A 27,104-nucleotide genomic window follows, 5' to 3' on the forward strand; every position below is an offset into this window, starting at 1 on the left:
GCTCTTTATGTGTCTTTTCTTCCCTCTTTGTACGCATTCCCTTACTTCGACACTTGCCGCCCAGCTAATTCTTCTGTCTGTCATCTATTTTTAGCACAAGGTGCATCGAACTGCTCGAGGAAGAACAGCCCCACGCTCGAAGAAATTTATGGTTAATCCTCTCTGCTGGTCAGTTTACATGGTCTATAAATAACTCGTCGTCATCCCGAAGAGGGGGAGTTACTTATTCAACTCATTGTTTAATGTTGTTTTTCAATACTGATTAATAATAGGTATAGTGGCAGCAACATTTTTTGGTGAAATTTTGGGACTCGATGACTCTAAAAGTATCAAATGAAATTGTATATAAACTCATTCAATTTCCCTCTGTCTTTCATTTCTTTCTTTTCACGTTCCTCTCACTTTATCCTTTTTAATAATCTTGTAATAATACTACATACACACATACGCATACAAATCAATGAAATTCAACTCTGCCGCCGCTCTTCTTTTTGCTACTACAGCATTTGCTGGGAATAGTACCACAACCAGCTTCTTTACTACTACTGAAGTTGTCACAGCAATAACAACATTCTGTCCATCCGCAACTACAATAATCACTAACGGTGAAACTTTTACCGTCAGTTCCGCTACTACCCTAACCATCACTAACTGTCCATGTACCATAACAGTAACTAGCCCAGTAGTAACTACGTCTCAGCCACCTTTTGTTAACACAACTACTTCTGCTCAATCTGTCACAACTACTCCCGTCCAATCTGTCACCACTACTCCTGTTCAATCTGTTACTACTACTCCTGTTCAATCTGTTATTACTACTCCTGCTCAATCAGTCACAACGACCCCTGTTCAATCCGTTACCACTACTCCTACCACAGCAGCAACAACAGCAACAACAGCTACCACCAGCTCCATTCAAGTACACACTGGTGCTGCTAACCAATTGATGGCTCCATCTATCGCTGGTGTTCTAGGTGCCGCTGCTCTATTATTCTAAGTCAAAAATATCATTTCTTTCTTCTCGATTGTATCTCTAATAGGACAGTTCTCCAATTCCAATTCAAAAATAAAATATGTATTTTGAGGGGGAAAAAGTTTTTGCTTTCTTTTTAAATTTGTTCTTTTATCTGTATCATTATATACTCTATTCTTAATTTTAATGATTTCTTTTATTATTGCTAGTATTTTTATTATTATTATTGCTATTATTATTACTTAATTAAATTCACTTCTTTTGATACATCAGAATATATGCAGTTCTCGAATCGTTGTCCTCTTCACCTCCTTTCAAGACATCATCTTCTTCTAATTCGTTAATATTAACATCATCAATCCTATACCATTTCTTACTCTCGGAATGTAATACATCCGCAGTATAATGACCACCATCGGGACTTAATCCGTGATGGTATATCACACCAGTCAATGAATATTCACGATTACTCATAGTAGCATTGCTTGAAACTGATTCCGAGGGGATTATAAGTTCGTGTCCATAATTTATCTTCTTACGAATCTTTTCGATACGTCCATTGTATGCATTGTAATTAGTCATATCGTTACTCTTACCAACATTACTCACAAATGAAAACCTTTTCAATTGAATTAATAACACCTCAGGTAATTTATCAATAAATGTTTGCTTTTTAGCCTCGACATCGGTTCCTGATGATGTTCTGAACGGTATCAATTCAAATTCGCTAAATTTCTTGAATGCTCCTTCTAAATCAATGACACTGGAATCTGATATATCCAATTGTATCGTTTGGAATGGATCTAAGGTAATCGATTGTCTCTCTTTATTATTTGGGATATCTAACACGGAACGGAATTGTCCACCAAATAATTTGGAAATTGGTGATGGAATCACTTCAACAGTTCTTTTTGCTGCAGTCTTATTTTTCTTACTACGTTTACCAGAGCTGCTCACTTCATGCCAACCATCCTCCTCATTCTCTTCACTAGCATTGCCATACTTGCTAATCAATTCTTGTAACTGAACACTTGCATTGTTTAAGAATTCAGATTTCTTAAACCTAGATAAATTCCTAATAAAGAAAACTTTCAATTCTTGATCATTGATGCTTTGCAAAATATTTTGAATTTCATTTTCACTCAATAAATTAATTGATGCAACTAATTCCTCATGTAATTGATCCAATAAATGCGTTAGGAATTCTTCTGCATCTTCTTGTTGACCCCACTGCAAATCTTTGAATTTTGGAATTGTTGAAATCGTTCTATAAAATTCATCAGGGTTGATAGCATCAATTACACTACCATACGTTGGTGTCTTTTCGTTATCTTCAATTTCATCTTCCACTGATTGTTGTCTCTTTTTACTTTCGAGAAAATTCTCCCTATCAAATTGTTTATAAATTGTAATGCATGCATCTAATAATTTACTTTGAGACGATGCAATTCTTGAATGAACATTTCTTGTGCTTAAAACATTTAGTACATCAATAAATGGTTGACAGTACAATAAAACTTGTAATACTGAACTTAAGAAACAGACATTTGCGGTATTAATAATACCACGAGGGAAAATTGATTTCAATGGTAATAAATCATTTTCTGAATCTTTTTTCAGTACATATCCAATGTAATCCGGATCAAAACACATTCTTAACGTCACTGAACCTAACGGTTCCGCACCTTTCGTAGAAGGTGGTACATACCTGGTATCTTTCTTTTGTGGCGTATGTAAAGGACTTGGCAGTGGGGTACTATAGTTAGATGACGCCGGTCTTGATATGGAAGCTGGTTTACTTTTCGCAATACCAGACGAAGCGATGGCAGACCATGATTTCGTCACAGGTTGTTGTTTTGTTGGTGCTGGCGCAACAATTGGCGGAGTGCTCGGTGTTGCTGTAGATACAGGTGTAGCACTTGGCGAAGGCGTCGTAGAATTGGATTTTTTAACTTCTTCTTCTCTTTTCTCCTTCTTCTTATGTTTTTCAGTCTTCTTATGTGATGCATCTGATTCTTGTACTTTTGGCTTCACTATTTTTGAAGACTTTTCCTCAGCTTTGTCCTCTACAAGCTCGCTGGCAATTGTGGTTTCTTCCATTTCTGGTATTTCTTCTATTTCTGCTTTAGACTCTACTTCAACTTTATTATCTTCCTTCTTTTCTTTTTTCGTAGAGACTATAAGCTTTTCCTTTGAACTTAACATTTTCAATCTAAGTTCGTGCCTCTTAGCTCTTGCCTTTACAAATTCATCCGCATCAGTATTGATAAAAACTGGGAAATCTTTTTTCATTTCTTCATAACTTATCTTTGAAACATCAAATTTATATGGATCATATGCAGCAGTGGCTGAGTTGTTTTTATTCATTGAAGAAGCAGGATAATATGCTTGACTTTGACCTGGATAATAAGTGTGAGATTTAGCAACATTAGTGCTTCCATTGGTGCCTGTATTATTAGTGATATTGTTGTTATTATTCCATTTTTTTTTTAAAGTGGAAGGTGTACTATTTTGCTGTGGGATAGAACCTCCGTTCTGATACATCACTTGATTTTGATTCATTAACTTAAAATGATATGATGGAGCCTGCGTTGGTCCAGTAGCATACATGTAGGGATTCTGTGGATAAGCATACATCGGTACTGGACTTTGGTACATTGGAAAATGCATATTTGCATGTGGTGGCGGCGGAGACGATGTTTTTGGGTACATGGAGTATGATTCTTCGTTATTTTCTGACATTTTAACTGATTTTTTTCAAGAAATTTTATAACTTAACAGTTTTAACTTGAGAACGAAGAACTTAAATAAAAATAATAAAACGAGAAAGCTGGTACCTTACTATTTGAAAAAATGGCCTCTTGAATAAATGTCAGACCCGGCTACACTTCTTCTTTTTGTTGTTTACCTTCAAGATGTGACTGAATTCAAATCCATTAGAATAATTTTTCTTTTTCCTTCTGATGTTGTCGTTTCGTGAAAGGTGAGAAGAAAATAAATTGACTTCAGCCCTAAATTAGGGCTTTTCAAGTTCAGGTAGAATTGATATGATTGGTCGAATTTGCAGATGACAGTGTCGTTGAGTACTGATGATGAGCATATATCAATAATCGACAGCCAGATTGTCATAAAATATGATGTGCTAGTCTGAGAAAAGAAAAATCAAGAGAGTTTTCTAAGCTGAAGATTTTGCTTTGGCGAGGTGCAGTGGTCGAGAGCGACACTGTAGAACATACGGTACGATTGCAAGCATGTACAGAAATATCTTGATAAGTAAGTTTGAGTATGTGGTATGTGCTATGACGCTTGGATGTGTATTTCAATGGGCTATGTGATCTACATTGTTACACTTCATATATACAGAATACCATTCTAAAATGGTAAATCGAATTCAGCTGCATAGTCCTTGCACACGGAGCCAAACAATTCAATACCGTTCTCAATAGTCGTAGTATCCAGAAAACTAACAGATAATCTCATGGACCTACTACCCCAATATTTAGGATCGCCAATTACTTCAAATTCTGAACCATTAGCAACCAAAACAGAGGCGATTTTCAATCTTTTCCCTACTTCCTTTGCATCATACCCCATAGGCAAGGTTATCCATGAGAAATATCCACCTTTTTGCTTTTCAACAATTGTATTTTCTGGTAGAAACTTCTTAATAGACGAATAAAGAGTATCGGCTCGATTTTTATAAACAGATCTAAATTCCTGAATTGATTTTGTTAGAAGTCCCTTTTCAATCATGGTCCCTACAATCATTGAATTCAATTGTGATGGCGTACCTCCAGACGAATTAGCGCCCCCGTTGGACAGTTGCTGTGAGAGCATTGATGAAACGGTTTCTTGATAGCCAAATCTCAGACCAGGTGCAATTAATTTGGAGAAACTGCAATTGGAAATAGTATTTCCGTAAGGATCCATGACAGTTTCCCTATCTAAATGAACAAATCTTCTAGGCGGTGTAGGTAGTGCGTCCAGTGGGTCAACGTAATTTAAAATATCATACACGTCATCTGTTATAATCAATATATCGTATTTTCTGGCAAGCTCGAGCAATCTCAGCTTTGTGGTAAGGGAATATGTATGTCCACTTGGATTTGAGTACGTTGGCACACAATATAAAACGTATCTATAAATTTTTTTACCTTTTGAATTTTCATTTTTCGTTATACACTGTGTGCCTACATCCGCTTTAATACTATCCAATTCAGCCAAATTACTTTCCAAAGTGTCAAAATCAATTGAATCAGTTCCCATTTCATTTATTGCAGTAAGCTTACCATGGAATCCAGCGTCAATGAAACAATCATTAATGAGGAAATATGTTGGTGAAATAATAAATGCTTGTCTCGTGTAGTTATTATGGGGCAAAGTACACTGTAACAAAATATTTAAAACACCGTACGACGCTCCACTCGTTAGGTTTAAGCATTCTGGAGCACTCCTGGCACCATAATTTTCCCCAAATTTGAAAATTTCTTCATTATTAAATTTACAGATAGTCGAACGCACCCAATGTGCACCTTCATTGGACCCATAGGTTAAAGGATGCCTATTTGACGTGTCTGAATCGTAGGGTCTTTCCTTAGAAGCCAATAGTTGTGTTGTTGCCTCGAGAATTTCTTCACGTGGGAGTAAATCAAATGACGGATGACCTTTGAAGAAATTGAACTTGGATGGGATATCCATACTCATCTTACCTCACAATATATCTATCGACCCAGATTTGATAAACGACTTCATTCAACTGAAAGTCCGTTTGTACTCTTCGTAATAACCAATATAAAATGTCAGTTCTTTTTTCTCTTAAAAATTTCAAAAAGCGGCTCATCGATATCTTTTGATAAAAGTTGATGAGTGTATTTTGGTGTCGATATTGCCTTATCGTACTTCCCGGTTAGCTAATTTGGCAGTGGAAAGTTGTGACCCATGCTGTCTAATATAGCTCGTTAATTGGGCAAATTCGTAGCTATTTTGCCCCTGTTCTCGACAAAGTTTTAACAATATGGCAACTGAGTCATCGAATAGTAGCGATGTGTGGCTTTCAAAAAATTTCATGAACAAAGATAGCTTATCTGAAAGATAAATTTCACTTTGTAACAGTAGAATATTAAGTAATAGGGGCAAAGTACTTGAGTTCTTGATAGTGATCCTTCTATCGTCGGTAAACAACAGATCCTGCAATGTATCTCTGTCCTTCTTGGTCTTAACACCTTTTGTCAAATGTGGGAAATCTCTAATACGATATACTACATTTTTAGGCAATTCATTCTCGATATCTTCAAGAAACACTTTCCATTTCTCACTGAACTCTGTCTTCATGCCGGTGCCTCTGGCAAATGCTTCTACTTTGCTCCTCAATAATTCAAATTTCCAGTTGAGATATTCTTCTTCCTCTATATGACCCCTGTACACCTTGTCGAAATAGCTGTAAATCTGTTCGGGAATGAATCTTCTGTCAGCGTAGAGACACAGGTTGCTCATCTGACACAGAATTTCAGGCTTTATGAGCAATATAGGGTTCCGCATCACATATTTGTGCCAAATAAAGTCCACAGAGTCCACATGGCCCCATTGAACACTCCTGCTCAGATAAACCTGCAAAAAATTGTAATCCATTTCCCTTGTAGGTATCTTTCTAGTCTCTGCCAGCACTACATCAAATTCACGGTTCAAACAGCCTAAGAAAAGTCGTCTTCTAACATCGTCAGTCATAAATCGCTTGGAAATCCTTAGCATTGGGTTTCTTGAGCATGTATGTCCCGATTGGAAGCTTCTTTATGTTTCTTCGATGGGCCTCTTTTGTAGTTCGGACTAGAAATATAAATACTGTATCTAGAAAATGTTCCAGCATCGACTTAAATTAGGATGTTGAAAAGATAGTTAACGACTTCGTTGGCATGTTTAGATCCTCGATTCTTCAAGCAAGATTGCGAATTGTATGTATCATTTCCCCTCTGTTGAGCCATTCTTATAGAAAGCTTAGTTACTGACATCAGCTTTTTTCGTAGTCAACAAATGTGGTTAGTCGAACAACAGCTTTGAAACTGGTTCCTTTGAACACCAGAGGTCAATTTAGACGTTATAAATCTACAGAGCCACAAATAAATGAGATTCAGAATAGTCTGCCTTCAATTGATGACTTATCTCAAACTTCATCAACTATATTGGATCAGGTTTCCTCACTTCCCGGCGAATTATCGAATCAAATTGGTTATTTAAATAGTATAGGTTTGGCACAGACATGGCATTGGCCGGCTGATATCATTCAACATTGTTTGGAGTACACTCATGTTTACACTGGAATGCCATGGTGGGGCACTATATGTACGGTAACCGTACTTATAAGACTCTTACTGTTCCCACTGTATGTAAAATCATCTGATACAGTGGCAAGAAATTCTAAAATAAAGCCAGAATTAGATAAAATTACAAAAGACCTGATGGAGACTACAGACTTGGCCAAAGGTCAAATGATTGCATTGAAAAGAAAGAAACTATTGAGTGATAATGGGGTAAAAACCAGATGGTTATTCGCTCCCATACTACAAATGCCTATTGCTCTTGGCTTTTTCAATGGTTTGAGAAATATGGCTAACTTCCCCGTGGATGGATTTGGTGACCAAGGTGCCTTCTGGTTTCAAAATCTTTCGATGGCAGATCCTTATCTTGGGTTGCAACTCATAACGGCAGCTGTCTTCATGGGATTCACAAGACTCGGAGGTGAAACTGGTGCACAGCAGTTTTCTGGTCCAATGAAACGAGTGTTTGTCATTTTACCTTTGTTATCAATTCCTGCTACTATGAAATTATCGTCAGCTGTAGTATTATATTTTGCAGTCAACGGGTTTTGTTCAGTCGTACAGACTCTAATTCTGAGAAATAAATGGATTCGATCAAAGTTAAAAATCTTTGAAGTCGTAAAACAACCAATATCAATATCTGTGGAAAATAAAGGTATTATGGCCACTCTAAAAGAAAATGCTGCAAATGCTAAGGCACAATCAAGAAGAAAGCAAGAAATGTATGCTAAACAGAAAAAGCTTCAGGACGAAATCAAACAAAGAAAGGATGATGCTAAAATAAGAATAGTGCGTAGATCTGAATTGAAAGACTAAGCTTCTTACAAAAACTTGTGAATAAGCTATATGTGTATATATAATATCAATACCATCAACATCAAAACGAAAGAAAATTAAAATTAAACAATAAATAATAAATATATACCAAAGTGAATTGTTCATTGGGCAAAGAAGTCACCAGGACTCTTGATGAAATGCTGTAAAATAGTTTGGATCGCGCCAAGCTTTTGACCCATACTACTTGCTAAATCTTCTTGATCTATAAAGCTCATGGAGAAAACAATGGCTAAGTTGGACGCGTCCATACGATTGTTGGAAACGTGTTGATGAACCTTATTTAAATGAAAAACAATGCGCTTCATAGTCTCATAATAGCAGGCCGGTAATTTATTTAATAAAGCTACTAGTTCCCTATTATAATCATCATACTTTAACTCGGAAGATCTCAGTCTCATGGCAACGTCAGTAAAATCTCCTACCATTTTATTGGAAAATAGAGAATTAGGAAGCTCTCTCAGGTACATTTTGAAACAACCAGCAATTGCATTAATCTCAAACCATCTATCATCTTCCAAAGTGAAGGAATTATCAACTGCGCCTTCTTCATCAAAGGCATTTTTTAGGGCATTTATACTACCCACCGAACCAGGAATTCTGTAAAGACCAATTTCGTCAAGTCCACGCAATTCGATTTCCTCCAAAAGCTTCACGACGATTGTTGGAACTATAGTACCCTCACGCTCGCAGATATCTTCCAGTGGAACTCCAAAAATTTTATTATGTGTTTTACCCCTGTATTTTTGTGAATGAAATGAGTAGCGCTTCGAAGTTTTGATCATTTTGATCCAGTCATATAAGTCATTAGCACCAACAGTTTGAAACATATGCTCTTGACCATTCTGCATAATAATTTTGAAGGAATAATTGTAAGCAGGGTTCTTTCTGTGGTTGATTATTTCCACAATGTTTTTGATTTCGAATGTCTTTAGTGATAGCACTGGTTTGGATTCATTTATCAAAATTTCAGGAAGGTATTTAGGATCAATTGATTTTTTACCATCTTGATTCAACGCAGCATTTAAAGAATAATTTGATGTGGATGTGTTGAACCCAGCTACAGAAAACGGTCTCCTAAAAAATCCACCTAGCTTTTTTCCAACGCCACCACTGGTGGTACCACTATTTAATACAGTGGAACCCTTGGTAGACACCGCAGAAACAGAACCTCTATTAGCTCTTGCCAAAGAAATGGAAGGTGAAGATGCAGATGGAGAAAATCCAGCATCATTATTGGAAGATCTCAAGCGTGCAGATGAATTGGCTCCGATTGAGATAGAATCTCTATGATCACGACTCAATGCTTGATTAACTCTTCTAGAATCTTCTTCTTGTATGGTTAACGTCTCTAATTTACTACTTTCACGTTTCACCTTCTCTGTTTCTAACGCAAGTAACTCATTAAATAAGCCATTTCCTTGGAATTTGATCGACTTAGCTTCTGTTGCGGCAACGATTTTGATGCGCTTTCTATAAGCCTTGTTGACGTCCTCAAAATCGTTGAATAGTACATTCCCAAATTTATCGTCCCCATGCATTGTAGCCTCAGGAATTAAATCCAAAAAATTAGAAATGAGATTATTAGTAAATCTTCTTTTATCGAAATTAATTAATTTCGAATTATTGATACTCATATTTGGTACAAATTGCGAAATTTCTAATAATCGGCCAATGAACCAGCCTGGACAAGTAGATAAGTTCTTTGTCTTTGTAGAAAATACATTATCAAGCTCCAAAAATCTTCTAATATGGTGATTATCTATGCTAATCAAAACGTTAGATACTTTGGTAGAAGGGCTATTTGATAATAAGTTAAGAGCTGCGTTCCATGCATGTTCGAAGTATCTACTTTCAGGTGATACCATAGCATTGCAAATTGCAGTTTCAATGAAGGATGGAATATGAGGACATATTTGACTTGAATCTTCTTCTTCAGAAGCGAATAAATCTATAGATGAATTCTTCCAGCGCACGTAATTTAAAATCTGTAAAGTCTTTGCACAGCATTTTACACGCTCCTCATAAGTTTTATTGAAGTCGGTTGCGGCAAACATAAATAAAGTACCTAAAGAAGAATGAAGCCTTACCAAAAGTTGAACAGAAGAAGGCAGTCTTTGGAAAGGCTTGAAGGATTTTTTAGAGTCGCCTTCAATGGTTAAAGAAAATAACCAGTTGAAAACATTGGATATTTCCATATCTTTCAACTGAAATGAATTTGAATTTACCATGTTAGCAGATGATGACAATAATGGATATGAGAAAAATGAGGTAAGTGATTCAGTCGATGCCAGTTCGAAAACCTGATATACACTAAACCATTCCTGCTTGCTGACCATGGCTGTCTTTCTTGCAAGTAAGTCATCTAGTTCACAAACCCAGTCTATAATCTCTTCATAACTATCATATTTTAGCTCCTTAAACCTTGAGACCATAGGATCCAAAATTTTTCCCTCTTCAATTTGAAAGCCTAGTTCAACAAGTGGCAATGCTTTATATGATTCTAAAAGTTCCATAATTTGCCTTCTTGTTTTACCAATACCCACTGGCTTATAAAGTTGATTTTGATAGTTGATTTTGGTTTTTTCATAAGTTTCTTTCAAGTTATCTACCAACAGCTCAATCTCATTTGTATTTTCATTGCTTGATTCGGATGTCTTTTTTAATTCTTTAATTCTAGCGGGCCACTCTTGCGAAATTTCCTTTTCCATTATTTTCAAAATATCTAAGAAAGTGGAGTTACATTTAGCATCTTCTGTGAAATCAATATAATGATATAGAACTAGATGGAGGATAGCTTCGGCTGCTCCAAGTTGGATTTTGACGACAGAAGAAAGATCGACCCCACTGGCGTTTGATGATTTAGAGTCCCAAATTGGAAACTTAAGTTCAGAAGAAGCGCTGTTCGCGTAATCATCGTCAGAATTGTTTAATATCCTTGAAATTGCAGCTGCACAGCTTTTAGCACCAATGAATCTTTTTGCTAGGTTTTCTAAAACAGGTAGCGTTGTCGTAAAGCTCTTGTAAGTGTTGAAGAAAGTTTCGGTGAAATTGTCATTATCCATAACCAGTTTTAAAAAGGCATAGTCTAGTAAACCCACATTGTTGTTTTCAGTAGTTTCCACATTATGTGATGCTGAGTTACTATTTCCTTGTCTTCTTCTTTTATTGTGATAATATTTTTCCAAATCCTTACTTTCGACCAATTTTGAGAATATATTGGCCGTCAAAACAAGAAGGTCCAGCATCTTATCCAATGAAGCAGCCTTCAAGACCACTTGAATGAAAGATTCCTGCAAAGAATCGGGTACAGTACCAATATTTTTGAAAAAATCCATAGTTTCTAAAGATTTGCTGAATCTTTCTGAGTCCCTTGAGGATTTGATATTTTTATTTGAGGCTCCATTAAAAGAGTATTGAGAAAACCTCTTTGGAGACTCTACCACTAAACTAGCAGCAGAGGATTTAGAATCATTGACAAAATTTGATTTGAAGATTAAATCGTCTGAAACATGAAAAACATCTGTGTCGATGTTGAAGACATCTCTGATTGATTTCATTAAAAATTGTTTACTTGAAGGAATTAACTCCAGCTCCTTTAACAATGGATCATCGATATTTTCAACCCCAGTAATTTGGTTTTTATCAATGATAGAAGGGTTCGTAGAGGAAAGCATGACTGGGTTACTCACGGGGAGCGACTTCGATGACCGCACTGATGACCTAGGTGGAGGCACGATCTTCACAGATGTGGATGATCCGGCAGCGCCAATTAACGATTGCTGAGGGAATATTGAATAAGACGGCAGCATGGTATTGAAAAGAATTGGTAAGTAACTGCCCGTTATTAGTGCACTCCTTCGAAACCCAATTTTTGAGTAGGCTTTTTGATCTATTACGGGCGGTTCTTGTTTCAAACTTAAATCCATAAGTTTTTGTATGGTTAAAGGAGGTCGAGTAATATGATACTTCCAAAACTGATAAATATTGCTAGTTTCGGGATTAATATCCCTTATCTGGCTAGCAGCTCTTACGTCATTATCTTCGGCATCAATAGCATCTAGCCTTTGATGCCATTTGTGGAATGCATTCTTGGTACGATTTATTTTTTTCTGTAAATACTTGAATTTTGTCTCTTGTGGTAGATTGTTGGTATGAATTATTAAATCGCCGAAATATGAAATGACATTTGACCTTATGAAAGAATTATCTAAATTAGGTGGTGCCAAGATAAATACACTACTCGTTGGTTTTGAAGACATGTTTCTCCTGTCTAACTGGGCTATGGTTGGTACCCAATCTCTGAAGATGACTTTTAAGGTAGATTCAGGGACATGCTTCCATGAAGACAGTAATCTCAAAATTGGCACTGAGCACATGATTGTGGCAATAGCGAGCCATGAGACCATATCACCCAAATGTTCAAATCTAGAGCCCAGTTGTACCCATTTTACCAGGAGTTTCGCTCTAAGTCGTGGATTCATATCTGAAGAAGTATCAAATAGATGAGAAATAAGTAATCTACCTAGATAGTGTACATTTTCATTATTATTAAACACTAATGGATTCATCGCTATTAATTTTGTATTAGTGAATTCAGATGAATAAAGAAGGGAATAATCGAAACGTGGTGCCCATATTTTGTCGAATTTTAAATTAATATTGTGAACTTGCTCTGCAATGTCTTTAATATTTGATGCTAAAAAGTTGTTTACGTTTAAAATAGAGTCTGTAATATCGGCATTGGTAGTAGTATCACGTGAATTGACAAATGATGTTAATTTAGTCAGTTCATTATGTTTATCTGCAACCGATATTTTTAATCTATTTGAGACTTCATCATTATGTAATGATAAAGTATCTAGCAGTTGCAACGTTGCGTGGAAGATTTCATTATCTAGAAGATAACCGGGTAATACGTCCAGAAGTGTTTTCACCACTAATGCTAATCTATCTGTCATCAAATTATCGGAAGTGGATGATATATTACAGTATTGCAAAGATTCACTTGTTAATTTGGACTTATGTTTCGTGAAAGTTAAGCCGAAATGATTGAATATTACCAAAAAATTTACTAGATGATTGATCAGTGGAAGAATTAGGATGAGATTAATGATATGTCTTTGTTCCTTAGCAGCATCAACTTGTGTTTGATGTTCATCATGGGACGAAGGAGCGCTTCTTGAAAAGACTACAGTGTGGCATAAACTTTCGATGGTTCCCCCAAGAATGTTTCCGTCTTGATCTAGTTTCAAATCTGGATGTGGGCCTTTATCATTGAGATATCTCAATTCATATTTTGAATTGTGAGTGAATTTTTTATCTGAATTTGTATTATTATAATTGTCAATGTTTGAAAGTGAAGAGTGAGTAGATGTCCTACGTTGTTGATATTCCTGAGAATTTTCATCATTTTTTTGGATCTCATCACTAGGTATTTGGGGATCAAAAGATTTAACATTATTACCAAGTCCACTTTTATACAGATTGAATACGCAACCTTTCAATTGTGCTTTGTAGATCCTATAATCCGGGATTTTTTGGGAGTCCAATATTAAACTATTTCTTGAAGATATCATTTCAGCACTATCATTTGGGACAGATCCATTATTCGTTACTAGATCTGAGTTGTAAAGTCTGCTTTCTCTGTAGTTAGTTTTGTTATCCGAGCGAAGCGCTTGATATGATGCTGATGAAGTCATTGTATTTTGTGCTATTATTTGTCCATGAGACCTATTAATCCAACCAAATTTTAAAACGGTTGAATCGTAGTTCTCGTCATTTAAATTAATTGTGTCTTGTATACTATTAGTACTTTCACGCGCCAAATTAGGAGCAGAATCATTCAACGTCATGGATGATAAAATATCGGGTAGGGTACTACGTCTAGATTGATCTGGAGAAGAACGATCGGTTTGTATAATGGTACTATTATGCATAGAGAGTGCATCATGCGATTGAGATCTATTTTTGGAAGAAATACTACCAATATCTTCAGAGATCAAAGAAGAATTTTCTCTACTAGTGGAAAGTGAGCTTCTCGTGAGCTTTGAATTCGGATCTGAAAGATATACATCTGAAGTAGTATGCGTCAGTGGGCTATTGGAATGATCTCTTAGAGGTAGTTTTGAGGTACTCCTTCTGTTGTAATTTTCAGTTGGCAAATGTGAATTAGAATTTGAAAGGGGAAGCGATAGATTTCTACCATTTCTAGAAGAATGATGCGTTCCGTGTAGATATTGCGACAGGCTGCTACTAGAACTTTGAGAACCAGACAAAGAAGACCTAGAACTAGACTTCTGAACGGTGTAGCTGTCTCTTCCCGTAGAGTTCGGAGAAGAAGAAGTCTTTAAATTTGAAGACTTCTTGTGCTTAGACGACCATAAAAAGTTTTTCATGCTATTATTGGAATTAAATAAACAACTATAAAAAACCCTGTCTGCCGATCTAATAAGACTTTGTTACCTATACTCTGTATCAAACCTTTGTTGTTTCAATGGTTTCAAACCTTGTAGGAATTTCAAGTTTTTTTGATTTGAAAAATAACTTAGTGGACGAACACGTTTAGTTATTTTTTTTTTACTTTTTTAGATTTTCCATACCGCGACTGTCGTTGCAAATTTGAAAAATGACAGCAATACCAGCAGCGATTCGATGAGCATCGACAGAATCGGCTGGTAGAGGTGGCTGTTTGGCGTGTTGGTCAGTTTAATAAATAAATAAATAATTAGATTATATATTAGGGAATATGTAATATCAATACTTGGCTTCTTTTGCTTGTTATTGCTGTTCAAGACCCATCTTAGCTAGTTGCAAGACAGCTTCTTTGGTCTTGGCACCACCGATGAAACCAGCCGCATGGATGAAAACACAACCTGGAACGCCACTTGCTTCGCTCAGTTGCTCGTCTCTTAGACCTCTTAGGGCTTTTGGTAAGCCTCTTCTGAATTCAAATGAGCCAGAGGAAACTGGAACAGTGGAGACTCTCCAAGAATTAGAGGAATCCACGAATAGAATGAACTTTGTTTGCCCTTGAATACCTAATTCTTTTTCAATTTCATACAAATGTTCCTTCCATGGGCAGAATTGTTCTAAAATGACAATTTCACCACTTTCGTAACAGGATTTTCTGTTCAGAACAGCTTCCTTCACAAGAGATTTGGCTGGTAACCAAGAGTTACCATATCCTTCCACCAATGTGACAAAGGCACTGCCAATGAAAGCACTGGCCTTCAAAAAGCACTTATCGAAATTTTCTGCGGAACTATCACCATTCCATGAGGGATTCATACCAGAAATAATACCTGGGATACTAATGGCATTGTCATTGAATCTTGCCTTGATCCCCATGTCGTCTTTGATATCGTACTTACTGATACCATTATCGTTGGCGTCCAAGGCTTCAACGAACTGCTTATAGACTCTCAAATATAGGACGTCCAAATCTTCTTCGGAAACATCGCCTAGAATACTTTTGATGATTCTCTTACCGAAATGCTTGTAAACAAGACCAGCACTTGATAACTTAGTGTGGAAATCACTCGAGAAAGTTTCCATGAATTCACGTTGGTGATGGTCAAAATACTTGACACCATCATACTGAGCACCGACATCGACCACGATATCACTTTCTTCCCAGTCCTTAGGGTCTCTGGATCTAACAAGCTTTGCATCTTTGTATTCTGGTAATAACCTTAGCATATACACAGCTAAGGACTCGTCAGCATGGAAAGAACCTGAATGAGTACAAATTTGTTTAACCATTGTCTTAACCTTTTTATCAGTATGTTCCATTACACTAACGCTCTGTAAACAAGTAGAAAATGGCAGTTTATTTCACCTCATCGATTACAATTTTTCACTGCAGCTCTTTTTTTTTCTGCTTGAAAAATTTACAGCTGAAAAAAAAGAAGGGCAAGACAGCTGACAATTTCAAGCGAAAACTACTTTCTTCCCTCAGATGGAGGAGTGGTAATGGCACACTCCATCTACTCCATTGACATGCTGTTTAGCGGTCTCTGGAATGCTATAAATCTGCTGTATATACGCGTTTTATCTCTTGTCAGTTGCACTGTGGTACAGTGCAAGTCGATTCTTTCTATGGCGGGCACGGTGTCTTTCTTCGGGCCACGAAAGTTTCATGAAAGTTAATGAACATGCAATTCTTAAATGATACATTCTAGTGAGTGGTTCTCTTAAATAATTGGAGATCAGACTATACTTTAGTGATTTTATTCAAGCTGCATGATGCCTACAACTAGAAGGGATTCATTAGTGCAAAGTATAGCCTCGCAGCCTTTCTCTACTCAAAGTAATGTGTCCGATTTATTAGATGACACTTATTTGTCTCAAAGATTGGAAAAGTTGCTCCTGTCTATTGATAAGAGTACACTCACTAGTACTACTACCTCTTCCTCTGTTGAGACCGTACAAGAGAAATTGAGTGAAAACACGACGGTCTGTGGAAGATATAAGCAATATACGGAGTATCTTGATCAATTAAATGCGAATATTGAAGGTTACACTGCAATTTTGGATCAAACGAGAAAGATAAGTGACCAGTTCGCCGAAAGTATTGTTTCATTCGATAAAATTTCTAATGATACTACTCAATTTATTGATACTACAAACGAATTGTACGAATCACATCAAAATTACACGAAACTTTCGCAGACTATACCAGATTTTTTACGTTACTTCGAATCATTAGATCAAACCATACGTCGTTTGAATCATGCTAGCTCACCAAACATTGTAAAGAAGGATTCCTTCAAGAGATTGTTATCTACAATAGGTTCCTCTTTAATCTTCCTAGAATCAAATTCCAGTTTTAAAAACGCAGAAACTTATCGGATCAAGTATAAGCAATGTTTAATTAGGGCATGCGAACTGATCTCACATTATCTAATCAATCTTTTGAAGAATTTAAACGACGAAATTACACAAACTATTAGTAAAGAGGAAAATATGTCAAATAATGCAAGAGATGCTTTGGCTTACAATAAATTTGCCTCGATTTCGGAATCTTTCTTCCCACACTCATCTCAATTGGTGGATTATGCTCACAACTCTACGTTTGTTAGATATCGGGGTGAATTGAACTCGATATTGAATGATAGTCTTGATCAATATTTCCAAATCAGATCTAGATTATTAAACTCCATTGTTTGGTTACAATTAGACGAGACTATTGTTAGAGCTAAAGATGCTAATCTTGTTAAATTTATTCAGGATAATAAATCTTTTTTCCAACAACTCTGTGAAAAAGAATATGCTCTCTTCGTCAAATTTTTCCCACCTCAAATCAATTGTAAAAAAGCTATTAATAATTGGTTCATAAAATTATGCTCACCATTTTATGATACTGTAAGGAATAAAATACTAAGAGAAACAGATATCAACCTCCTTTGTGAATCTGTTTTATTATTCACACCGTACTATGAATTTGAAGAAAATTCGAATGAATATTTAAGACAATTCGATCAAATACATTACGATAAAATATTTAAACCAGTTATGGAAATTTTGCAAAATAGATTAATCAACAGAGTTCAGGTCTATGTGGATGAAAATATAAGTAAGTATACTCCAAATATTGATGATTTTATCATATCAAATCGTAAATCCAAATCAGAAGATGGTGAAAAAGAAGATGAGGACTTTGTGGAGGCATACATTGAAAATTTTAAGGATAAAAAATCAGTAGCATCTGTAGAACCATATTATCCTCCAATTGTTCGAGGCTTAGCACTTCTATTCAAGATATATGAGATGATTAATTCTGTTGTGTTCGACAACCTGGCTCATTATGTCCTACATAGCTGTATTTTTTCATTACAACAAGGATATCAAACACTATTGAAGGATGGGAAAATTATATCTAACCTAGATGTGAGGTTATCATACCTGAGAAATTTACTACTATTGCGTAATGAAATGCAAAACTTCAACATTAATTACACATTTGATGACACAAGAACGCATGGTAGTTTTGACCTTTCGGGTATGAAAGCATTTTTTTCATCATTAAGAAGAACTAACTCATCCATATTTTCTATGTCAAAGGACTCGATTCCTGAAAAAATTAATAATATGACCGATGCAAGGTCCGAATTGGTTCAAGAACTACGTAAAGCCATCAAGGAATTTACTGAATTAGCATCGATGGAAATTCTGGGAGATATTTTACAGATAAGCGGAGAAAGTACCGAATTATCAATTTCCAAGAGTTTAGAACTAAGGGAAATTATTGACAGTCAACTTCCTAAAAAATATAAAACAATTACGGAGTCAATTGACAATAAAGAGATTGCTGGTCATTTGATTGAAGCCATAGGAGAATATATAAGTCAATCATATTCAGAATATTATGAAGCTGTATTGCAACTGGCTGATAGTGATAAAATAGAAAAAGGTTCTATTAATGATCTAATGTATCCTGATGTTTTTACAGAATTTTTGAATAATAATCTGGAAAAAATGACCACACATGACCTCAAAGGTCAGTCGAAAGAGTGAAACTAAAATTCCAGCCAATAATTTGTCAAGTTGGCAAAGTAGCCATTGTAAAGGTGATTATCTCTTTATAATCTCTTAGTTTTTTCCAATTATTCATTTGGTATCTTATAAACTAGAGTCTATTCTACATCTTATTTTTACCGTGCATATAAGTCATATAGAGTAAACTTTTGTTAAGAAATTAATAATCTCTCTCAGTTGATTATATTTGAACGAAGTTCTTGAAATATTAATTTTGTTGCTAGTGTCGCAGAGACTTCTCATTTAAAACATATTCATTGTTTGGGAAAACATTAAAAAAAATAATTTGGAATTTCAAAAAGAAAAAATATTACTCCGATACGGGGAGTCGAACCCCGGTCTCCACGGTGAAAGCGTGATGTGATAGCCGTTACACTATATCGGATATGATTTAATATTTTTGAAAGGCTCACTTAATGTTGTTAACTGGTAGAATAGAAACAATGCCAAAACCAAACTGCTTTGTTTAAAAGAAAAAACTCTAGAAATAGCTACTGAGTTTAGAATTAACTGAAATCTATATATACATAAAAAAAGTTTATCTAAAAAAATGAGTATATTTGACGCTATCGACATGAACCATCATTTCATTTCTTTTGTATTGATTGACTTCATCCCTAATTTCTCTAATCTTGAAGGAGTTAGCTTTATCATAAAATGTATCCTTTTTATTTATATTTGTAACAGAGCCAGTTCTTTCATAGTCTGAAAAGGAGAAAGTTTCATGAACATGAACCTTATCAGAAAATCTGACGGCTTTAAGATCTTCACAGTCTGCCGTAGTGCTAGAAGCATCCAGCGCACCTACACATGTATTACTTTTTCTTGAAGATGTCTGTAAAGTTTTCTTGTCCATAACAGTTTGATTTTCTGAAATGACTAACTTGTTCATCTTTTCGATCAATTCAAAATCAGGATTTGCTTTTGGTTGTTTCACATTTGGTTGAACGATTGTTTCAACTGTACTTATTGATGAAGCTGACTCTAGAGATGAACTTGTCGAAAACACTTTATCTTGGTCATGTCTTGCATGCATCAAAGAGGATGGAGGAGAGGAAGGTTGTGCATCCATTACTCCTGATACTGGTGTTGGAGAAGAAGGAGTGGAAGAAGAAGAGGAAGAAGAAGTCAGTGTGGAAAGTGAGGTTTTGGAAGATGATGAGGGGAGAAATTTTTTAAAGAATGCGCCAAATTTTGACGTGGATTTCGATCTCTTTATTGTGGATTCATTTGGTTTTACCGCAACTTTTTCTATAATAGTTGTAGTGACAACAGTATTATCCAACTTAAAACATTTATTAGAGGCGGAGCCAAAACGCTGAGTAGTGCAGGATCTAGATCTTTTTAATTGATACTTTGGAGTGAAAACTTCCCCATTTGCAAATGTGAAAGGTTGTCTCATCTGTATTTTCTGCAATTGATATGGTGATAATTCATTCTTTGGATGGAAGGTTCTATTTTGGAAGTGTGGATGATTAATATACTGTCTATGTAAATTGTTTTGACTTTGATAACTTCTCCTTTCAGGAATAGCCGATAGTTGATTAGAATAGGGTCTGCTATTTGACCCGGATGATTTATGAGAACGATGACGTGAACGAGACTTAGAATATGAATTATTATTATTATTATTATTATTATCTTGGTTATTATTATTACTGTGATTATTATTTGAATGAGTAGATTGGACGGGAGGAAGAGGCTGGGGGAGTTTTAAATGCAGTGAAAGATTTTGTTGGGCAGATGATTTTGCTAAAGTTTTAAGATCATGATTTGATATCTGATTATTGTTTACATTCAATACTGGTATAGTTGGGAGTTGGTTTATAGGTTGACAATTTCTATTATACGATACGCTTTCAGATCTTGTAATATTTGAATGCCTCATACCGTATCTTCCTAAATTATCAAGTTCAGGGATGGTACGAAAGATGTAATCATTATAAGAGATCGAATTTTGAGTAGACTTCTGTTGATAATGATGACCTACTGTATTTCTTCTTTTCAAATTAGGATTAATATAATTGAAGCAAGCATTATTACTGTTACTTGATTTTTTCGTAAGTGTCACTGATAAAGGAATTTCGAATAAATCAGTTGTTGAATTTGATCTCGGTGAGAATCTACTTGAACTTGCAATACTAGTAGAACTTACTATGGAGTTTGACGAATACAGACTTGAACTATCGGTTGAAGCGGCGGGTAAAATTGAAGTTGAGTTCATTCTTACTGTATATGTTTTGTAATAGATAATGACACGATATAATGTAATGCTTCGATGAAACTAACGAAGGATATGAAAATGATCTTTAAAAATGTGTCAAAGGCTATTTTTAAATTCGGTATATGCAGCGGCTGAGTACCGTATTAACAAATTGAGAGAGGAAGAGAGAAGAAAAAAAAATTGTTATCTTGGTAGATTTATGTTAGATTTGCAGCGGCAGCGGTGACTAGACGGTGGAAATTCTTTCTTCTTGATGGTATATGTTGTTGTTGCTTTTGTCCTTTTTGGGAATGAATTTCAGTTGGTAACTAAGTTCGAATGGAAATGAAGTTCAGTTGGGCTTTATATGTATGTATATAAATATATCAATATTCTTGATGTAGTTATAATTGACGTTGAGAAGGTAAGGCAGTGTAGCTCGTGATAATACAATGCCCCTTGATGGTGGAAGAATTCGGCGCTGAAGATACTGAAACGAAGGAGATGAGTAATTTACAAAAAACGTAATCTACTATTGTTACTGCGGCTCACAGGCAATCTTTCTATACACTATATATATATATATATAAATTAATTGCTGCGAAATGGTAGGCAACATGGAAATACAGAAGGCGTAAAGAAAACCATAATAAGGAACGACGCTTTCCTTACCTAGAATGGGTTTCTTACTGCTGCAGATGTCCTGGTAGAGGGACCATCTGTTTTCTACAGTTTTAGGCTTTCTACAAGTTCAAAGGCGGTAAGAGTTCTGAATTCTTGCAGTGGGAAACGTTAAATGGAAGTACTTTCAACGCATGCATGTGCCGCTTTGCTGCTTGTGACTATTTTTACACACAAATTATTTTATTATAATCAACTGTCGTCTTAAAAGTTACCGTTCTAAGAAATGGCGTTACTGTATTAGGAAAGTGGGTTAGTGTTCGTCCTTGCTATTCGACGAGAAGAGAGAAAATCAACAGCAAAGGGAAAAACAACTAGGTCGCCTGTTTTGCTAGAAAGAGTCGTACAAGTCGAAATATATCTCCGAATGCACACATCCCACCTCCTTTACTGCATAAATATATTGTCTCTCTTTTCCAGCCCCTCCGGGTGACTTTTCCGTGCAGCGAAGAAAGAGCGGCAAAGCGTAAATTGAAGAACTTTTGGTCTCTCAGCATCACATGATCTGAAATATCACCTGACAACAAGACCTGAATTAGGGTTTCATTTATTTGAATATATCAATAAACGTTGGGAATCGTTAATTATCATTGTTGATAGAAGATGAAATATATTTAAAAATACATGTGTGAAATGAAAATAAATGCAAAATATTGTCTATAGGTTACTAGTAGAAACGAGGAAATGAAAATCATACTGATTACGATGATATCAAGTCTCCTCTTCCTCTTCCTCATTGAGCTCTTCACCACATACATTCTCTCGTAAGAAATCGAATTTTTCATCCTCCATTATAGTCTTCTTCAGTATATCGGCCGTTATTCTTTTTGAACCCATGTTTCTTGCAACATCACCACTTTTTTTAACTAACATTGTCATGAAAAATTCTAAAGATCTACCAGCAATTACAGGCGTCGCTTGCGAAACCTTACCAATGTCTTCATCTGTTTGCATTATTTTTTTAATTTTAGCAGGGGGAAAATGTGTCCTTATCCTATCAAATACATCTTTTAATTCTTCACCACTCTCACCTGCATTGACTGTGTTTTGAACCACACTTGGTTCGCCAATTGGATTTAATAAATGTTCCATTCTCCTTGCTATTATTTTTTTTTCCCTACTTATCTCTCTCTACTCATCTCCTTCCTTTGCCTTTCTTCTAAATTTCTATAGAAACCGCAAGAAAAGAAAAACAAAACAAATGCGTAGATAATCGCCCGTACAAGATGTCCAACTGGGAAAGTCATCGACATCCAGCGCTTTTTATTTCGCTTATATACTTTTTTTTTCTGATTCCGCCAGGAAAAAGTTTTTTTTTCTTTTCTCTAAGAAGTAATTCATTATTTGTACACTGGCATCAGCAATGAAAGTATTAACTAAGTACTGTAGTTCTCTCTACAATTGTATCCCCAATTGCATGTTGCCTTACTTGATCGTTCGTTAATTATTCATTACTATAATAGAGTTTTTATATTCCAAGAAATATTGGCTTAATTTGAAAACTTTTTTAAAAAAAAAACATTCTTCCCCGCCAGGACTCGAACCTGGAGTCTTCTGGTTCGTAGCCAGACGCCGTGACCATTGGGCCACGAGGAATAAGAATATTGGTATTTTTTGTCCTTAAGCATCCTAAATGCGGCTAAATATGAACATACAATTTTCAGCTCCCTTTTCGGCCATCATCAGCTGTGATTTGTGTTTCAAACGCCTAGAGTTAGTTTAGTGCATATTATTCCACCTCTTACGACACGATTCCAGAGCAAAGTTATGTGTCAAAGGCTAGGCATTTACCTCAATAATAACAATAGTTGTCATTGACCTATTTTGAGTATATACTGTGTACGTAGCAGCTGTCCGGTTTTCAAGGACCTTACTTCATAGTGCAATGCACTCAATAGTCCATTTATAGTGGGTTTTGTGAGGCAGTGCGCAACAAACACTGCTACGATACTTCCCCCATCAAAATATTGATAGTGATACTTTATCAAATGCATTCATAATACTATTTCTTTCCCTTTAGACGCTTTTTCTCTTCTTCACGCCGCCTTAACCATGCCTCTTCACGTTTATCCTCCAACTTTGCCATCTTTCTAGCATACTCTTCTTCTTCTAAAATTTCCATCTCATTAGCTTCCATATCATCCCCTTCATCATAATCATCATATGCATAGGGATCGCGTTTTTTGCCTCTATTAAACATTGCCCAGATTTCATCCCTGTCATATCCAGGATCGTCATACGACGTTAGTGTACGTCTTTTATATCTGTCATCATCATCACTATGCTCAATAAAATCACTCAAATCCGAGTCTTCCTCATCTAGTTCATTGCGTCTATATCCCTGCTTATGTTTTTTCCTTGATTCTAACTCTTTTCTTATCCTATCATTTGGTTGTGCAAATTTATTCTTTGGCAAAGATAATCTCACCGGCTTTTCTTTCCCTGGCTCTATTTTAGCTCTTGCATCAATCTTATGTCTTGGATTAAGCTTGGAACTGGAGTGTTTGAAATTTGGTTTCATTATTCTATTAGCAGATGAAGTTTCATGTTTTGCTTCTGATTTCACCGTAGGACTTATAGTCGCATTGTTCTCAGCCTGTTTCATCAATTCTTCAAAACTCATCTTCTTTAAAGGAGCAGGTTTTTTAACCTGTGGTCTACTGACAGTAGTGTTCGACCCAATTTTCTTTTTGTATACTGTCCCAATGTCACCACCATCTTCTTTAGCCACCTTATTCTTAGGGCCTGATGAGGGCCTCTTCCGAGCGCGTGGCTTCTTACTTATAACATTATTGATCGCTTGTTCTTTTCGTCTCAATTCTTTTAATCTTCTTACTGCTGGGTCCTCATCACGTACATAATTCTTTGGAAGTAATGTGAATTCTTCTGATTTATTCTTAGAAGCAGTAGCTGTTGGCGTTAGTTTCCTGGCTGGTGGTGTTGTCTTCCTAAGCTCTGATAATTTCGATAAAAAGCTCATTCGTTGAGACTTTCTCAATTGTTTTGATCTCTAACTTTTGCAATATCTGTAAAATTGAATGAAGCATCTCAATCTTAAATAATACATCCTTTCACTGCAAAAGAAAAAAAGTGTACCGTTGATATTACATAACCTGTATCATTATATACGAAACAATGACATCAAAATAGTGGTATATCTATCCCACCATTATAGTTCCATGTCATTCATGAAGTCTTCATATTCATCATCAGTACCCTTTGTGCCTCCAAATTCATTACTGCTTTCATCATTATTGGAAAATTCATTATCGCTTTCTTGTTTCTCTTCAAAATTACCATTTTTCGTCCGTTCAGTGGAAACCGGCAGGAAACCACCCATCGGCTCACCTTCACTATACTGATCTGATAAATTAGTAGCACTTCCATCATTCATTTCTACATTGCAGTCATTCAAATTTGAAATATTCGGACCTACAACTGATTCGGAGCCTGTGACAAAGAAGCCACCAGCTTCTGGGGTTTCAACTGGTACAGATTTTTTCTCTGCCTCAACTACAGTACCATAAACTTGGTTCAATTGACTCTTGATGCGTAACTTCAACAAGAATTTGTTCCATTGTTCTAAAGCATTCAATTCGAAGCCTTTTCTCTCATCTTCTTCTATCGAGTTCTCAATGCCGGCAATGGCCGTTTCTACAGCTTCTCTATAGAGTTTTGAAACGACCACGCCGCTTAAAATTGGCTTGGACCTTTTTCCTCTTTCAAACTTGAATCCTGTTACGGCCGGTGCAAATTCAATTCCTATAAATTTCGCAGCTTTTATCGCTACCGGACTTTCGATCAAACAACAGTTTGCTGGAATCATACTTGGAACGAACACTTCAATATTTCCGAACGTGTTCTTTGTTATCTCTCCAAATGCGGAAGCCAACGGAGGCCTATATATTTCAGTATCATCAATACTATAGAGCCTTTCTTCCTCATTATCATCATCTATGTTAGAAAGCCTCACGTTCTTCTTCCTTATAACTTTTTTACAACGTGCCCCAGTTTTTAATACTCTCCCCTCCATGTACCATTGTTTACCACTTTTCAAATTGATAACATTTTTCCGTTCATATACTTTCAACACACCATGCACACGGTTATTTAGTTTCAAATATCCTGATTCCTTAGCATTGGGCTTGATTATTTGGTTTTTTCCCAAATCCCTTTCCAAAATATAATATGGGTGATTCTTCAAATCCTGTAGATTATCTGGCATGCCTTCATTCGCATTTCTTTGATCAAAATAAGCATCCTCATAATCATCAATTTTGGTACGCTTTCTACGGTTTAAGGCGTAAATAGCTCTGTTGAACCACTCTTCACCTTCTTTATCCTTAGTAATTCGCTTCTTCCTTGTCTTGGAGTTGAGCCATTGAGCATATCTACGTGTGATGTCACGAGTCCCCTGCTTACGATCATATCCAATGACGTACCGTAATTGATTACGCCTTTTGGGTGCACCGCCACGAGGTTCTAATTTGGAAGCATTTCTTATTTGTTCTATAGTTTTCAAATTAATAGGATCGATGGTAATCCATTTTTTACCGAATTTATCCCAAACTTCACACCAAAAGAGAGGGTACTTGATCATATCATCATATGATACATTAACTGCTGAGTTTGATAATGATTCCAGAGTCCTTAAATTGGTAAAATCCGGAGGCTGCATAGATATCACCAATCTTGCATTAAGATTACATGATCTCAACAAGGCAACAAATCCTTGTGCTGCTAAATCCCTATCACCTACACCTTTCAACACATTTTTGATAAACATCTTTTTGTTTAATGATTGTGAATATCCTGACCATTTCTCGTCGAATTCATCCCAGAATCTCATATAACATCCTATTGACTCGTATCTCTTGGTAATTCTCCAATGTTTATTCCAAATTTCCATACATTTTTTCAAGCCGTCCAATAACTTTCTTGTACTTCTTAAGGGCATGTCTTCATCTTTACGAGGATGCAATTGTTCGAAAACCTTTTCTGGAATTAAATCACCAAGACGACTTAGAAGTTTGGAATTATTCAACCATTCGTTTCTTAGGAAGCCATTTATCAGTAGACAAAGTAAATAAAACATATGGATGAATTTTCTTTTCCTTCTTTCTTCATTAGAACAAACATTTTTCCTAGCAGTCTTATTCTTATGCACTGGTTTTTCTTCTTTATTTATGGTGATGGAGATATCATTCAAATTTTCGAAATCAGTGTCTTCGACGTCTTCAAATTCATCAGAATCAACACTGTCATCATGTTGATCTTCAGACACTTCGGAGTTTAACATAGTGATGGCCTCTCCCCCTCCGCTGTCCAAATCAATGACTTCTGTTGCAAGTTGAACATCATTACTATTAGATTCCAAATCTATAACTTCAACGGATGAATTCTGGACATCCTCGGTGGTAGATCTGGTATTTCTCCTTTTCTTCCTCTTTAATGGTCGACCAGAAACAGCTTCTCTCTTTTTCTCATTTAAAGTCTTTCTTATCAACTCAAAATACTCCTTTGGTAAGTCACCATCCATACGTAGTACCAATATAAAGATAAC

General features: G+C 35.9%; 12 protein-coding genes and 2 non-coding genes across 14 annotated transcripts; 3 read left to right on the forward strand and 11 right to left on the reverse strand.

Moving 5' to 3' along the window:
- Window positions 1-460: 460 nt before the first annotated feature.
- SPI1 (Spi1p) lies at window positions 461-997 on the forward strand (the record flags this gene model as incomplete). The annotated part of the gene is made up of 1 exon (XM_003955620.1): window positions 461-997. The coding sequence occupies one exon, from the start codon at window positions 461-463 to the stop codon at window positions 995-997; it is 537 nt and encodes a 178-aa protein (XP_003955669.1).
- A 228-nt stretch (window positions 998-1,225) lies between these two features.
- Window positions 1,226-3,715, reverse strand: UBP3 (mRNA-binding ubiquitin-specific protease UBP3; the record flags this gene model as incomplete). Its single annotated transcript, XM_003955621.1, has 1 exon — window positions 1,226-3,715. The coding sequence occupies one exon, from the start codon at window positions 3,713-3,715 to the stop codon at window positions 1,226-1,228; it is 2,490 nt and encodes an 829-aa protein (XP_003955670.1).
- A 630-nt stretch (window positions 3,716-4,345) lies between these two features.
- KAFR0B02380 (2-aminoadipate transaminase) lies at window positions 4,346-5,677 on the reverse strand (the record flags this gene model as incomplete). The annotated part of the gene is made up of 1 exon (XM_003955622.1): window positions 4,346-5,677. The coding sequence occupies one exon, from the start codon at window positions 5,675-5,677 to the stop codon at window positions 4,346-4,348; it is 1,332 nt and encodes a 443-aa protein (XP_003955671.1).
- Window positions 5,678-5,863: 186 nt separating this feature from the next.
- Window positions 5,864-6,697, reverse strand: PET122 (Pet122p; the record flags this gene model as incomplete). The annotated part of the gene is made up of 1 exon (XM_003955623.1): window positions 5,864-6,697. One exon carries the CDS (start codon window positions 6,695-6,697, stop codon window positions 5,864-5,866), a length of 834 nt encoding a protein of 277 aa, XP_003955672.1.
- Window positions 6,698-6,882: 185 nt separating this feature from the next.
- Window positions 6,883-8,100, forward strand: OXA1 (membrane insertase OXA1; the record flags this gene model as incomplete). The annotated part of the gene is made up of 2 exons (XM_003955624.1): window positions 6,883-6,921; window positions 6,994-8,100. 2 exons carry the CDS (start codon window positions 6,883-6,885, stop codon window positions 8,098-8,100), a joined length of 1,146 nt encoding a protein of 381 aa, XP_003955673.1.
- Window positions 8,101-8,222: 122 nt separating this feature from the next.
- On the reverse strand, window positions 8,223-14,516 carry BEM2 (GTPase-activating protein BEM2; the record flags this gene model as incomplete). Its single annotated transcript, XM_003955625.1, has 1 exon — window positions 8,223-14,516. One exon carries the CDS (start codon window positions 14,514-14,516, stop codon window positions 8,223-8,225), a length of 6,294 nt encoding a protein of 2,097 aa, XP_003955674.1.
- Window positions 14,517-14,898: 382 nt separating this feature from the next.
- On the reverse strand, window positions 14,899-15,882 carry MYG1 (Myg1p; the record flags this gene model as incomplete). The annotated part of the gene is made up of 1 exon (XM_003955626.1): window positions 14,899-15,882. One exon carries the CDS (start codon window positions 15,880-15,882, stop codon window positions 14,899-14,901), a length of 984 nt encoding a protein of 327 aa, XP_003955675.1.
- Window positions 15,883-16,362: 480 nt separating this feature from the next.
- COG3 (Golgi transport complex subunit COG3) lies at window positions 16,363-18,636 on the forward strand (the record flags this gene model as incomplete). The annotated part of the gene is made up of 1 exon (XM_003955627.1): window positions 16,363-18,636. The coding sequence occupies one exon, from the start codon at window positions 16,363-16,365 to the stop codon at window positions 18,634-18,636; it is 2,274 nt and encodes a 757-aa protein (XP_003955676.1).
- Window positions 18,637-18,970: 334 nt separating this feature from the next.
- Window positions 18,971-19,042, reverse strand: KAFR0Btrna10E. The gene has a single exon. It is a non-coding gene; the product is annotated as a tRNA-Glu (tRNA).
- Window positions 19,043-19,195: 153 nt separating this feature from the next.
- On the reverse strand, window positions 19,196-20,881 carry KAFR0B02440 (uncharacterized protein; the record flags this gene model as incomplete). Its single annotated transcript, XM_003955628.1, has 1 exon — window positions 19,196-20,881. The coding sequence occupies one exon, from the start codon at window positions 20,879-20,881 to the stop codon at window positions 19,196-19,198; it is 1,686 nt and encodes a 561-aa protein (XP_003955677.1).
- A 1,371-nt stretch (window positions 20,882-22,252) lies between these two features.
- On the reverse strand, window positions 22,253-22,633 carry BUR6 (negative cofactor 2 transcription regulator complex subunit BUR6; the record flags this gene model as incomplete). The annotated part of the gene is made up of 1 exon (XM_003955629.1): window positions 22,253-22,633. One exon carries the CDS (start codon window positions 22,631-22,633, stop codon window positions 22,253-22,255), a length of 381 nt encoding a protein of 126 aa, XP_003955678.1.
- Window positions 22,634-23,064: 431 nt separating this feature from the next.
- KAFR0Btrna8R lies at window positions 23,065-23,137 on the reverse strand. Its single transcript has one exon. It is a non-coding gene; the product is annotated as a tRNA-Arg (tRNA).
- A 406-nt stretch (window positions 23,138-23,543) lies between these two features.
- SPT2 (Spt2p) lies at window positions 23,544-24,521 on the reverse strand (the record flags this gene model as incomplete). The annotated part of the gene is made up of 1 exon (XM_003955630.1): window positions 23,544-24,521. The coding sequence occupies one exon, from the start codon at window positions 24,519-24,521 to the stop codon at window positions 23,544-23,546; it is 978 nt and encodes a 325-aa protein (XP_003955679.1).
- A 189-nt stretch (window positions 24,522-24,710) lies between these two features.
- RAD4 (Rad4p) lies at window positions 24,711-27,080 on the reverse strand (the record flags this gene model as incomplete). Its single annotated transcript, XM_003955631.1, has 1 exon — window positions 24,711-27,080. The coding sequence occupies one exon, from the start codon at window positions 27,078-27,080 to the stop codon at window positions 24,711-24,713; it is 2,370 nt and encodes a 789-aa protein (XP_003955680.1).
- Window positions 27,081-27,104: the final 24 nt, after the last annotated feature.

The sequence above is a fragment of the Kazachstania africana genome, chromosome 2, assembly GCF_000304475.1.
Source record: "Kazachstania africana CBS 2517 chromosome 2, complete genome".
NCBI classification, from domain to species: Eukaryota; Fungi; Ascomycota; class Saccharomycetes; order Saccharomycetales; family Saccharomycetaceae; genus Kazachstania; species Kazachstania africana.